The 14454-nt window shown below is 43.9% G+C and overlaps 1 protein-coding gene across 1 annotated transcript; it reads left to right on the top strand.

Annotated features, from left to right (window-relative positions):
* The first annotated feature begins 3091 nt into the window (after positions 1-3091).
* On the top strand, positions 3092-6422 carry LOC133909455 (selenium-binding protein 1-like). Its single transcript, XM_062351890.1, has 8 exons — positions 3092-3175; positions 3277-3464; positions 3856-4051; positions 4153-4380; positions 4672-4903; positions 5173-5280; positions 5367-5639; positions 5957-6422. The coding sequence occupies exons 2-8, from the start codon at positions 3311-3313 to the stop codon at positions 6239-6241; spliced, it is 1476 nt and encodes a 491-aa protein (XP_062207874.1). The 5' UTR covers positions 3092-3175; positions 3277-3310; the 3' UTR covers positions 6242-6422.
* The last annotated feature ends 8032 nt before the right edge of the window (positions 6423-14454 follow it).

Below are 14454 nucleotides of genomic sequence, written 5' to 3' on the forward strand. Positions count from 1 at the left end.
CGATCTATTCTTACTTTGTCACTCAATTTCTAAAAATTTCTAGACTGTTTAGCCTGGCTTTCTTATGCCATAACTCTTTATAAGACTTGACTAACATCTTGAAAATCATAACTTTCTAGTTTTTCCTTAAAATAAGATAATAAACTCAAATAAGCTAGTTCGGCTAAATCTTTTTCAAAAAGTGTCGAGTTAAAACATCAGTTTTTTGTGTCTCTAAACCTTCTAATAAAATCAACAATGGGTTCACTGTATTTTTTTTTAACCGTTGTTAAATTTTAAAGCCTCAATTCTGTATCAGCACTATAAAAATATTCGTAGATTTTGTCTTCTAATTAAGACCACACATGTACAGAATTAGGAGCAAGAGATGTAAAACAAGTAAAAGCGGTTTTGGACAATTATAAAGGAAATAATCTAATTTTCAGCACATCATTAGAACTAGTCAATGTATTTCCAGACAACAACCCAATTGTGTAGAAATTGACCCACATGTTCCCTAGTTATCATATTATCCTCCCGGTAAACTTCACAAAATTAGTAACCTTAAAACCATGGGAGTATGAGATCATATCATAATGCTCGGGATATGGCTTTCGGTATGCACGAGCTTTTCTTCTAACCTCCAAGCCGAATTGTTCTCTAAGCGCAATAGCTACTTACTCTCGCATAATTTCAACATAATCGGCTACGGTGCGAATAGGATTAGCTACTGGTTCAAGGGGCAGTGTAGGCATATTCGGCACATAAGACGTAATAGGAGGTGGTGTGGTGAAGTTTTGTTCAAGTATCGGTCTATAAGGGGTTCTCGACTTTTGCGGCAATATAGGTGGAACGCTATATGCTACAGTTTGATAATAAAGTGTTTGCACATTAGCATAACTTTCGGCTTTATGAGCTTTGAGCCGATGTTTAAGCGTAGGGCCTAACATATGGTGTTTGATATGAGTTTTGTGTCACATCAGTTTTGATAGCATGAGAAAAAATATGATTAGGTGCAACACTACTCATGCTAGTTTGGCCATCATGAGGATTACTCAAATACGCATAAGAAACGCTAAGTAATGTATTAACAACAGTAGAAAGAATTGGATCACTAACATTACTAGCAAGAGGTTTCTTCAAATTTTGTTCCTCATGAATTTGTAAAACTAAAGACCAAATCTTTTCAGTCAATATATCATCAACCATCTTTTGAACACTATCAGTCATGATTGCACCAACAGATTGATCAATCATACTAGCAACTTCTTCATATGAGGGAAGGGGTTGAACACTTATATTTGTCGGTACCTTAGGGTTTGATCAGCGTGTGGTGGAGAATCTTCTTTCTTGAACACACATTGTCGAGTCTTCACATAGCGCGAGAGCAACTGTTGTCGATGTTGTTCCAAATCGGTTTCGATTGGCAAACTCGGTTCTTCCGATAACTCGTCATAGGATGCCATGATGATGTTGTCTTTGTTGATTTTTGAAGTAGACATACCTAGGATTTTAGAATCCGATCAGGAGATAACCGAAAAAACTTCGTCCCCAGTGAAGTCACCAAAAAGTGTGTTGGTGTAAAAAGATGTCACACCAAACACTGAGCATCTCGTGTGCAATATCCGACGAGCAACACTGAGGATACCCCGATCGTGGTGCTGTGTTGTCAAACCTTTGTCGTCACCCACTCTCGGAAGAGACCCTATCGAATCGCAGATGAACAGCAACTCGTCATTGGTCATCGAGATCAAGAACATGTATCAATATAGATTGGAAAAGAGAATATAACTATATGAGCTAGTTAAAAGATGAAAGGTAATGTAAATTGTATTTGATCGATTAGTTGATGATTTCAATCGGGCATAACCCTTTCATACTTAAAGGGCGACATATCTTAGCCGTATAAGATCAAGACTCATAATACAAATCGAATAAAACTTACAGATATAATTCGACTATACTTTTTTATCTCTAATCTTTCTATAACATATATATATATATATATATATTTCTATTTAACCACATAAATTTTCATATATCTACCGAGTATCTTTTATTATAGTTCGGACTTCTTCAAGTCGACTACTTTCTCGATCCGAACATCTATTCGTATCACGTGGTCGCTAGTCGGGGGTACTATTTACTACTCCCTCTAATTGCAAATGTAGGTCGTTTTAGACTTATGCACAGGGATTAAGAAAGTAGATCAAATGACCTTGTTGCCATTTATTTATTGTGCATTGGAAAAGATAACTTATTTATTTGTGATAGTGGTAGCATTTATTAAACAAGGGCAAGACGGGAACAAAAGAGAAAAAATGCATAGAAATTCGAGAATGACTTATATTTAGAGAATAGTTGATGAACCTAAAACGAGCTATATTTACAATCAGATGGGGTAAATCAGAAACAGATTCACTTATCGGAGATTACTGTGCATAGGTCACAAATACTACACACTGTTCACACATATTGTTCATTGGTCGTAAATACTATTCATCGATTATCTATTAAACTAATCAATAATCACTATAAATAGTGGATATTATTATCAGCAATAAAGTCCTATACAAAGCCGAGAGTCGAGCTCTGACTGGTCATTCGCCCACAGGTCAATCGACCAACGCGCTACGGGACGAGTACAGTAGAAAAGGACTGCCAAGCGAACTCCATCGGGCATGACCTCACAGGTGACGCCCACTCCGTGCGAGGCCGGTAGAAACGTACGATCACTGGTCGAGACGAGACGAGACGAGACATGTTGATCCACCGCTATGCGCTACCACGCATGACGTGGAGGGTGGATCCAAGCAATGAAATGGCCGTGAACGCGAGGGGTTAGACTAGACCAGTGGCCACCCCACGCGCGCCGTGAACGCGAGGGGTCTGACATGGCCTCGGCCGTGTCGTTTGGCCCGCGATAAGGTAGCCGGCGTCGCTTTCCGATCCCCCGCCCCGCATTATCGTCCAGATACTTCGGCGTCGCACTTCCGCCACCCCGTGTAGCCCAGGTTCACGAACGGTTTGCTTGTCCTCCGCCGCACGAATCGCAAAGTGCGGCCTACGGCCTACATGTTTCCACGTAGCAGCCCGGACTCTATAACTAGGCCCCCACCCCCACCCTTGACAGTCACATCAGAACTGTAGAACAAGGCGTCTTCTCCCTCCTGTGTCCTCCTGTCTCGGGACTCTGGTGAGTGAGCGCTGAGCAGTTTGCTTCTCCATCTCCTCCTCTCCGGTGGGTGCCATCCACGGCTCATAGGAAGCCTGCGGTTTTTTCTTTTTTCTTTTCAGGTGTTGGTGCGTGACCTGAGAGCACAGAGGACCGATGGTCGGAGAGGCGGCGGTCGACGTGGCAGCGCCGGCGAACGGTGCCGGGGCGTGCTGCCGTGGCGCGACGGGGCCGGGGTACGCGACGCCGCTGGAGGCCATGGAGAAGGGCCCGAGGGAGAAGCTCATTTACGTCACCTGCGTCTACAACGGTGCGCTTGCCTGCTGCATATCCCCATTCCATTTCGTTCCGCCGCACTCGCTATGACTAGGAGGCTCATACGCATGCACACATACAGGTAGATCTTGGAGGATTAATTAGGAGTTTTTTAGGGTGATTAATTTGAGCGTTAAAGTGTAAAAGTAGTGAAGTCTGGGGTGCCAAATTTAATATATAATGTTCTTTAGTGCCTAATTAGTTTGCAAGCTTAATGCATGTGGAGCCTCCACGCTCAAACAGAACTGTTTGTAGCAGCGGTTCACATGGTTCCTCCTTTAGGAAATTCTGGAGAGAGCGCACAAACCATGTGAAGATGAACAGCGAGATGTGGGTCTCGTAATCTTTGGGAATTTTGTGTTCAAAGGTAATGTATGATTGTGCAGGTACTGGAATTAACAAGCCGGATTACCTCGCAACGGTGGATTTGGACCCCAACTCCCCAACATACTCCCAGGTGATCCACAGGCTCCCAGTCACCCACGTCGGCGATGAGCTGCATCACTCTGGCTGGAACGCTTGCAGCTCCTGCCACGGCGATGCATCAGCGAGCCGCCGTTTCCTGATCCTTCCTTCGTTGTTGTGAGTATCAAGTGACGATTATCTGATGAATGAATGGTTGACTTACTTGACTATTGAGTGCACAACTGAATTTGAAATGTGGCTGCGATGGCTGTTCGCAGGTCTGGCCGTGTATACGTCGTTGACACGGTGAAGGACCCAAGGGCGCCGTCCTTGCATAAGGTGGTTGAGGCCGAGGACATTGCTGCGAAGACTGGGCTTGGGTTTCCTCATACATCTCATTGCCTTGCATCTGGCCAGATTATGATTTCTTGCCTGGGAGACAAGGAGGGGAATGCTTCTGGAAATGGTTTCCTCCTGTTGGATTCAGAGTTCAATGTCAAAGGACGGTAAGTTCGATCAGAACTTAGGCACATTGTCCTGGAAAAATACCATATAACTATGGCTAAAATTACAGAACATAATCTATTATTATCATCAAGCCATCTCATGCTGGCAAACCAAGAGTAGTGTAGGAGTACGGACACAGCAGAAAATCCATATTTGTATCGTTTATTATGGATGCTGTAGTTCAAGCAGTATGCTCTGAGATGGCATGACAAACTGTTGCTTAACATATGAAAACAGACACATTTTTTCTACTCGCAATGCATTGATTTGAGTATTTGCCACTTGTATAGTTGGGAAAAGCCAGGACACAGCCCTTTGTTTGGCTATGATTTCTGGTACCAGCCTCGCCACAAGACGATGATCAGTTCATCATGGGGGGCCCCTGCAGCGTTCAGGACAGGTTTTGATCTTCAACATGTCCAGGATGGTCTCTATGGAAGGCACCTGCATGTGTACGACTGGCCTGGTGGTGAGCTCAAGCAGACACTGGATCTAGGTGAAACGGGACTTCTTCCACTTGAGGTATATCAATTATAAAATGTTAACTGTTAAGAATGCAGCATGTGGTGCCAGAATAGTCGGTTTTTGTAGTATTCTTCTTGGAAGAAACTCAGTTGGTGCATGCAGCTGGAGACTGACAGGACCCAGTTTTGTAATAGATGATCAAAACTCTCATATTTCAGTTTCAGTAAATTTGGGACTGGGACATCGCTTGTGATGTTCAGTTCATCTAAAAAGGCAATACCATATAAAACCATTAACCACAGTTTGCTGCTCGTTTTTTTCTGCAGGTGAGGTTTTTACATGACCCATCAAAGGACACTGGCTATGTTGGCTGTGCTTTGACAAGCAACATGGTGAGATTTTTCAAAACCACTGATGGATCATGGAGCCATGAGGTTTGCCAATGCTACATGCTAAAGTTTTTTCCTATAGTAAACTTGATTTTCCAAATTGTTTACACTTCTTATGACTGCATATGTAGCTTGCTATATCTGTGAAACCACTGAAGGTCCGCAACTGGATTCTACCACAAATGCCCGGATTGATAACTGATTTTGTTCTCTCTCTTGATGATCGCTATCTCTACTTGGTCAATTGGCTTCATGGGGATATCAGGCAGTACAACATTGAAGATCCTGCGAAGCCTGTGTTGGCTGGACAAGTATGGGTTGGTGGGCTTCTTCAAAAGGGCAGTGATGTCGTCTATGTGACTGATGATGGTCAAGAAGAACAGTATAATGTGCCCCAGGTCAAGGTAATTTTTCCCCTTAAAACCTTATTGATTGAGAAGGTAATTTATGATTATGAGAGTTTAAATTTTATTGGTGGTTGAACGTGGTTCATTGTATGTTATCAAGTACAAAACTACACCAGATTTTTGCAAAAAAAAAAAAAATCCCCCCAAAAAACAGTTTTTTGCAATGTCATTTGTCAAGATAAAGAATACTGGCACACTTGGAATCCTATTGAACCATGAGGCTTCTTGAAGGAACACATTATTCCTAAATAGACCAAGATGAAAATACAATGGAATTTCGATTACTCGGATTCACCATTTTTCTTTATAATCAGGGGAACCGACTTAGAGGTGGACCACAGATGATTCAGCTGAGCTTGGATGGCAAGAGGGTATATGTAACCAACTCCCTTTTCAGCCGCTGGGATGAGCAGTTCTATGGCCCTGATCTTGTCAAGAAGGGCTCTCACATGTTGCAGATCGATGTCGACACCGAGAAAGGAGGGCTGACTATCAACCCCAACTTCTTCGTAGATTTTAGCACGGAGCCTCATGGTCCCTCCTTGGCCCATGAGATGAGATATCCTGGCGGGGACTGCACCTCTGATATATGGATCTAAGGTCAAGGATCCGGCGTACAGGCAGCTGGAGATCCGTGTTGTTGTATGCGCTGTAATTAAGATGGTCTCCCTGAGTGTTTTATTATATATTGTCAGTGGAATAAATTCTATATAGCACCAATCCGCATAGAACTGGTTTCATGAGAACTTGATCTTAATAAGATATGTCTCTAATGCTGAATTTTCTGATTGTAAGACAGTAAGTCATCAGCTTAAATGTCTGATAACATGCTGTTGCGATGTCTGGTAAATCAAGCCCTCTCAGGGGTCATGTCACTAGCATTTGGCTTAAGGATGTGTATTGAATGGACATTTCGAGTTTTCGAAGTAGAAGTGTAACTACAAATATCTCTGCTTCTGTCAAAGTAAGAAGCATACTGTCAGTAGAATGATACCCTTGACCTAGATCCAGCATGTCTGTGCAGACTAATGATGAAAATCCACACGAAACTGTATAGGTTTTGGTCGAGGCACCTGCCGAGAAGCGGGTGTAGGAGCCGTCGCGCTGTGGAGGCGACGACGCATGTGAGGTCGAGGCCGTTGACAGAGCCGGTGAGGCACCGCGCAGCTGTAAGATCCTGGAAGGGAATCCAACAAGACAACGGAGAGTTGGTGAATCTCAACCAAGAACAAGCGATTCGGGGGGTAAATTCGGTGGATATATTGATGAAGAATGCAGATGTTTTAGCTGCAGATCAAGACTAAAACTATAGCATCAGCTTTCGTAAGTCGCTTCTATTCCTCCTCCGGCAACGACCAAGTCTTCTTCTCCAGTCGTCAGTTCACCAGAGGTCTGACAGCAGTACGCTGAAGCACTCGTAATTGAGAGATGATACGTGAACTTGACGAACCATCCGAGTTGGCACTAGTTGCCTCCGGCTCCGGCCACGGATGAGAGGGAGCAGCTGCAACCATATTCTCTTCGTTTCCTTTCCGATTCCCTTTTCCGTTTCCATTCTCTTTATTTCCTCTCATCTCCAACAGCTTCACTTCGAGGGGAATCACGAAGGGAACGGAGAGAGAATCTGTCGGAGAGTGAACTCCTGTCGCAGGGATCCCGAGAGACCCCTTTTTAGAGATTCGGCCGGGGGGATGATCCTGGAAAAGCTTGTGTGGGAAATGAGCGGGAATGGAAATAAATGCGATGGCTAGTGGGCACACCGGGTTTTAGACAGGTTCGGGCCGCACGGAGGCGTAACACCCTACTCCTGTATGAGTGCTATATTTATCCTTGAAGGGGATTCTTCAAGGATATATCTGGTTCTAAGAGGAGAACTGTTTACAAAGAGCTTGATGCTCTTATGTTCTAGCTTAACTTGAGTTGGTTCGAGTGTCCGTCGATCTATCTTTCGCCTGGCTCACCGGAGATTGTTGGCTATCTGGTCTCTTGATCGTCTTGTGGTCGGGGGCTGTTGTTCTCTTGTTTTTTCGACTTTTTTTTAGTGTTCTCCATCCTTTCCTTTTATAGGTGCGCCGACCTCAACATATCCTGAATGTGAAAGAGGGGACGCGAATGCCCAGGTGCCACGGAGAGAGGCGTAATCATTTCATCTTGGCGAAATGACAGGGGCGGTGGAGAAATGCGGCGCGTATTCGACCACTAGCCGCTGTGGAAGCCTCCGGGCGCCATAAAAGGGGCCCACCGGGCAGCCTCAGAGGTGCCCGGTGCGCCCACCCTGTCTCGTTCTCCTGCCAGGGCAGGGTGGCAGGCCGAGCGCTTCGATTCTGGCAACGTTATCCCGAGGCACCTGGATGAAACGGGACGGGACCCGTGCATTTAATGGACCCACGCCCCCCTGCCAGTGCATGGCAGGGTCTGACACTGGGGCGTGGGCAGCCGAGAATGTCAGGATGTCAGAATGTCAGACCACGCGTGCCTATTAAATGCGGCATCGGGCCTTTGACTGGATGACACCCTGACGACGGGACCCTTCGGGTCTTTGAATGATCTTGCGCGAACCTTCGGGGAACCGAGTCCTCGGGGGCCGCCACGTGCAGCCCCGAGCACTCTCTCCCGAGCACTTCGGTGGGACCTTCGGGGCACCGAGTCCTCGGGGGCCGCCACGTGCAGCCCCGAGCACTCTCTCCCGAGCACTTCGGTGGGACCTTCGGGGCACCGAGTCCTCGGGGGCTGCCACGTGCAGCCCCGAGCACTCTCTCCCGAGCACTTCGGTGGGACCTTCGGGGTACCGAGTCCTCGGGGGCTGCCACGTGCAGCCCCGAGCACTCTCTCCCGAGCACTTCGGTGGGACCTTCGGGGCACCGAGTCCTCGGGGGCTGCCACGTGCAGCCCCGAGCACTCTCTCCCGAGCACTTCGGTTCTACCTATCTTGCAGGGTGGTGATATGTGGTGGATGGCCGGCCTGGCCTCGGGACTTAGGGACCCCTGGTTCTAAATACACCGACAGAATCCCGTCCTGAAGTGAATGACGCTGAGAATCCCGTCGTGAAGGGAACCGTGAAGGGAAACCGTTGGAGCGCTGAAGGGAACGGGAATCCCTTCACGACGGAAATCTCTCCCGTGAAGGGAAGCCGTTGGGTTCGGTCAAGCGATACCGGTTGCGAGGGAACTACGCCTCTCGCTTCGACGGAGACGGAGGTCGCCAGTGGACAAACGGATGTCGCCGTTGCGTCGGAGAGGGGATTGGGCTTTGAAAGTGCATCTAGCCCCTATGTGTGGTTTTGGTAATTAATGACAATACCTATGGACTAACAATGGTGTTGAGTTTGTTAGTAGGTTGTTCCATAGGTGATGCATGGATGAGATATCGATGAGCTTTAAGTGAATGGGGAGAATGAAAATGCATCAAGATGAATGAGCTCAAAGTGATGCTCGGGTAAGTGATGACAATGCTTATGGACTAACAATCATATTGAGAATTGCTATTAGGTTATTCCATAGGAGATGCATAAATGATGAAGCATGGATTCTTTGAGAAATGCCATGAGTTCAAATAATTGCATCAAAAGTCATTGAGATTTTAGTGATGCTCATAAGAAGAAGAAGAAGCTCAATAAGATTAGCAATAAGCTTGGAAGCTAAGTTACTTGTGGAGATCAAGTAACTAAAGGTATGCTTGTCAATAGAGTTTTATAGACTAACCCGTGTGCTATGTGTTTAAGAATGAGTAGGGTTAGGTTCTATATGAAGATTGACAATATGCATGAAGGCTAATAAGTTACTTGTCGAGATCAAGTAACTTAAGGTATAAATGTTGTCATTTAGATTTTATGGACTAACCCATGTGCTTTGTGCTTGAGAGTGAGTTGGGGTTAGGATCCATAAGAAGTCATAAGTTGAATTGAAATCATATATGCCAAGAGTGAAGAACAAGAATGGACTCCATATTTGATAAAGTGAATTTCTTCAAGATGTCGAATACAAAGTGGTTTTCTATGGTAAGACGGTGAAGGGCAAGCAAGACTCGGCTGCGATGGACCATCCGTGGTGAAGGGCAAGCAAATGGCTTGGCGTCGAAGGACCAAGGCGGTGGTGAAGAGCGAGTGAAGCTTTGCGCCAATGGACCGTGCAAGGCCATGAGAAGCTATGAGTGATTCGCATCAATCACATGAGGAATCAAGAATAGATGGAGCAAAGATTTTATAGAAGTTGGCAACCCTCAAAGGTTTGAAAGTAAAAAGCGGTACTTGAAAGTATTCAAAAGGCTCAAATTGGTTCAAATGTGATTTATCTTTGAATTTGAGTATAGGTATGCCGCACTATTAAGAGGGATGCAACGTGAGCTAATTGTCGCGTCTCAGTGCTCAAGAGTTCCCAACCAAACCCAAAGTGAGAGTTTGTTGTTAAGAGTCCGGAGCGGAAAGTGCGGAAGTATCCAAAATGGGTTTTGGAGTGTTCCTAATTTGATCCTATGTTCTTTAGGCCATGAATTCAGTTGGGATGTGTAGCCCTCTGAATAAGCTTTCCATAGAGTCCAAAATCGTCGAAATCGGACTCCGGAATCAAAAGTTATCGTCGTTTTTCGGAGGTCAGCTGTGCTGTACTCGGAGACTCCGGTGTAGGTCGGAGACTCCGGTACCTGGAAAGGCCGGAGACTCCGGTGAGGTCCGGATACTCCGGTGAAGTCCGGATACTCCGGTACCTGGAGTGGCCGGAGACTCCGGGAAGTCTCTGGGGCTGTTTTCTGGGTTAAGTGCCGACCGGAGACTCCGGTGTAGGCCGGATACTCCGGTAAAAGTCCAGAAAAGAGCGTAACGGCTAGTTCTGACACATTCTGTGACCGTTCTGACGCCGTATTTGGATTTAGGGCCGGATACTCCGGTGTTCACCGGATACTCCGGCCAGTTCTGTCAAAAACAGTAACGGCTAGTTGTTTGGAGTGGGCTATTTATACCCCACTCACCCCATCCTTTGGGGCTGCTGGAAGGGCACGAAAAGAACACATTTCTAGAGCCAAAAGAACCTCTCCCACTCCATTCTAGTGTGTGATTTGAGAAGAAAAGTGAGTTGGGTTGAGAGATTGGAAGATTGAGTGCAAGTGAGCTAAAATCCAATCTTGAGCACTTGAGTTCTTGACAAGAAGTTCTCGAAGCGTTTGTTACTCTTGGAGGTGAAGCCTCCTAGCCGGCTAGGTGTCGCCGGTGAGCTCCCGTGCTTGTGGTGAGCCGCGGAAAGTTTGTGAAGGTCGATCTCGCCTCCGGAAGGAAAGAGATCAAGTTAGTGGAAACCGAGCTCAAGTGTGACCGAGCTTGGAGAGGAAAGCGGTTGAAAGAGACCCGGCTCGTTGGAGCTTCCTCAACGGAGACGTAGGATTCACGGTGGTGAATCCGAACTTCGGGAAACAAATCTTTGTGTCTCCTCTATTGTTTCCTTACTTTTATGTTCTTGCTCAAATCTTTGTGCATATTGCTCGATCTACTTGTTTGTGTGTATTTGAGTGTAGGTTCTTCGTGAATCTACTTGGAATCATCTCCGGGAACACACGACATCACTTGGTTTGAGCTAGAACTCTCCACTCATTAATTTTATTCAGTTTCGGGCTCTGTTCTGTACAGAAACCGGAGAATCCGGACTTTACCGGAGTTTCCGGACCTGTACACACCGGAGTATCCGGACTACACCGGAGACTCCGGGGTGAACAGTAATTCCAGGCATATGAACAGTATTTTCAGCCTTTTTCAATTTAAGTTTTATTGCATATCTCTTGCTAGAATTGAGTAATTTTTGTCACCTTAGGATTGTAATTTCCACACTTATTTAGGGTGATTGTGCACTAGTTGAGCCTAGCATATTTAGGTTTTTCTTTTGTGAAAAACTCGTTAGTTTATATTCCGCTGCAAGTTTAGGCCAACGGTAAAAAGGGTTGAATTTTTGTTAAATCGCCTATTCACCCCCCCTCTAGGCGACATCATTGTCCTTTCAATTGGTATCAGAGCCAAGTCTCTCTTTTCGGGCTTTACCGCCTAGAGAGTAAAGATGTCGACTAGTGGATTAGTGCACTTAGAGCCACTCCTTTTAGATGGTTCAAATTATTGTGATTGGAGTACTCGCATGCTTAATATTTTTAGGGCCATGGGTCCTCAAATAGAGCGAGTTGTAGATGTGAGCATTTCTCCTCCTAATGATAAACTCATATCACCCGAAGAGGAAGAGAAATGCATACATCTTAATGCTCAAGCTACTAATGTCTTATTTGATGATTTGAGCATAGATGTTATTGAATCGATCTTGCCGCTTGAGGACGCTCATCTCATTTGGACTACTCTCAAAGAAAGATATGACAAGCCCAAATGTGATGAAGAACAACTTCTTCCAAAGACGTCATTTGTGGAATGCTCTACTTCATCATCACACCATGAAGAGCACCAAATGACTTTCTCTTTTGTCCAAGAGGATGTCACTCCGTCATCCACTTCACCAACATTTAATAATGAGCAAGGTAATGAAATGGTGAGTGTGATAAGTGAGTGCCCAATCTCTCATTTGGACTTTAACAACACTTGCAATGAAATTTTCATATCTAGTAATGTTGTTAAACCTCGTATATCATCTATTGCTAAAATTCCTATTTATCATGATGATATAATTCTTGGTCCTCATAGCGATGCATCTATTTCCACTAGTACTTGTGAGATTAACTTTTTGAAGGAAATAGAAGTCTATGAGAGACAAAGCCTAGGTGGAGAAGCATCCACCTCTTCAAGATGCTCATCCCTTTACACCGATTCTCCATTATGCCTTATGGCAAAAGGTAAAAAGAGAGCGGTAAGTAAGGTTAATAATGCTAATGCTAGTTCTAGTGCTAGTGATAGTGATGAGCTTGGATTTGATCTTTTGAGCAAAAAGAATATGCCTAGAATGATCAAGCTCTTGCGTATAATAGAAGGCCATGAGGAAAGCCTCGAGAGGCAAGAGGAATTCCTCATTGAGAAAATAGAAGAGCTTAAGACCTTAAATGTGAAATATGAAAAACTTCAAGAATCCTATAGTTCTTTATCTAATCTTTATGGGGATCTTAAAGTTAAGCATATTTCTTTGATTGATAAATTAGATGCTATGCCTCTAGTGGATTTAGAAAAATCATGTCCTAATTGCAATGTTTTATCTAAGGACAAATCCACTATTTCTCCTATTGAGAGTGCTTGTGCTACTAACTCTAATTCGTATGTAGCATCTTTGGAGAAAGAAAATATTGAGCTAAAGGCTCAAGTTGAAAAGCTTACTAGCAAGCATGTGGCTTTGCAAGAAAGTCATGATGAGCTTGTGTGCTCTCATAAAAATCTTGTGGACTCACACGCCATGCTAGAAATAGCTCATGAGGTAATTATCACAACGGTAAAATCCTATAAACCTCATGTGGACATTAGCACACATTCTTTGCATAATATCGATTTAACATGTGCTAGTTCTAGCAATTCATTTAATGACAATTCTATATCCAATGATGAATTGCCTACTAATCTTTGTTGCTCTAAAGCTAATATTTTTCCTAGTATTGCCTGTAATATTGATAGCAAAGGGAAAAGTGAGAAGCACAAAGATCATGGACTTGAAGCAAAATCCAATAAGAAGATAGCTCATATCAAGTGCTTCAAGTGCTCAAGCATGGGACACTATGCCTCTATGTGTTCCAACAAGGTTGATGACAATACCACACTTCCAAAGAAGAAAACAAGAAGAAGCAAGAGGAAGTGTTATGGATGCAATGAGAAGGGACATGAAATTGCATCATGCCTCTACATGAAGAATGAAGGTCTTATGTCATCAAGAAAGAGGCTCACCAGCAAGGAAGCAAGCAAGAAGCAAGATGAGAAGGCATCTTGCAAGGATAAGCACCGCATTTGCTACATTTGCCGGGCTAAGGGACATATTGGTAAGAATTGTCCCATTGGTAACATTCCTAAGCCTAACTCATTAAATAATGATCAATATTTGCCTAGGAATGTTAAGAGTGGTACTTGTGCTACTAAAGTGATTAGTTCATCATTTGCTAGTAGAAAGGCCATTTGGGTGCCTAAGTCTCTTGTGACTAACCTTAAAGGACCCAACATGGTTTGGGTACCACAAAGTGCTTAATTTGCTAAATAGGTACTTGGAGATGTATTGAAGACTTGGCTTACTTGAGAAGAACTATATTGAATATCTCATCTTAAGAATCTTTCAAATTGGGGTTTCTCATGATATTTGGAAAGAAGTGCCAAGAGTGTGGATTATTGTTTTATTTCTATCTTCAATGATATCTCGGTAACAAGTATCTAACTTGAGCTATCTAGCCACTTAGCTTAGCATAAGTGCAAATATTCAATTTTTCTTGGTTGTGAGCACTTGAATGTGGCTAGGTAAATTTTGAGCAAAAATTTATACTTTGTGTAATATGATGCTTTTAACGGCTCTTTAGTAGAGCAAGATCTTGTTAATATTGTAGGTAATGGATACTTTGTGATGGCTATGGAAGATGAACTTAATTTACATGATCTCATGGTTGTAAGTTCATTCTTAGCACAAGTATTTCCATTGTAAATTCCTTTTGTGCCTTAACTCAAAATATAGGGTAAACTCCTCTAGATTCTTGAATGAACTAAGTGCATATTACAAGTAATTCAAGTACTTGGATGCACATATATATGGGGAGCTCATCCTATGTTTTGTGCTTTGAGACTAATATTTCTTCAAGTAAAATTTGTGTTTAGTCTCTTGGTAAAATAGAGGGCATTGGAGACTTGGCTAATTATTTAAAGATTTATCTAATTGG

Source organism: Phragmites australis, chromosome 2, assembly GCF_958298935.1.
Source record: "Phragmites australis chromosome 2, lpPhrAust1.1, whole genome shotgun sequence".
NCBI classification, from domain to species: Eukaryota; Viridiplantae; Streptophyta; class Magnoliopsida; order Poales; family Poaceae; genus Phragmites; species Phragmites australis.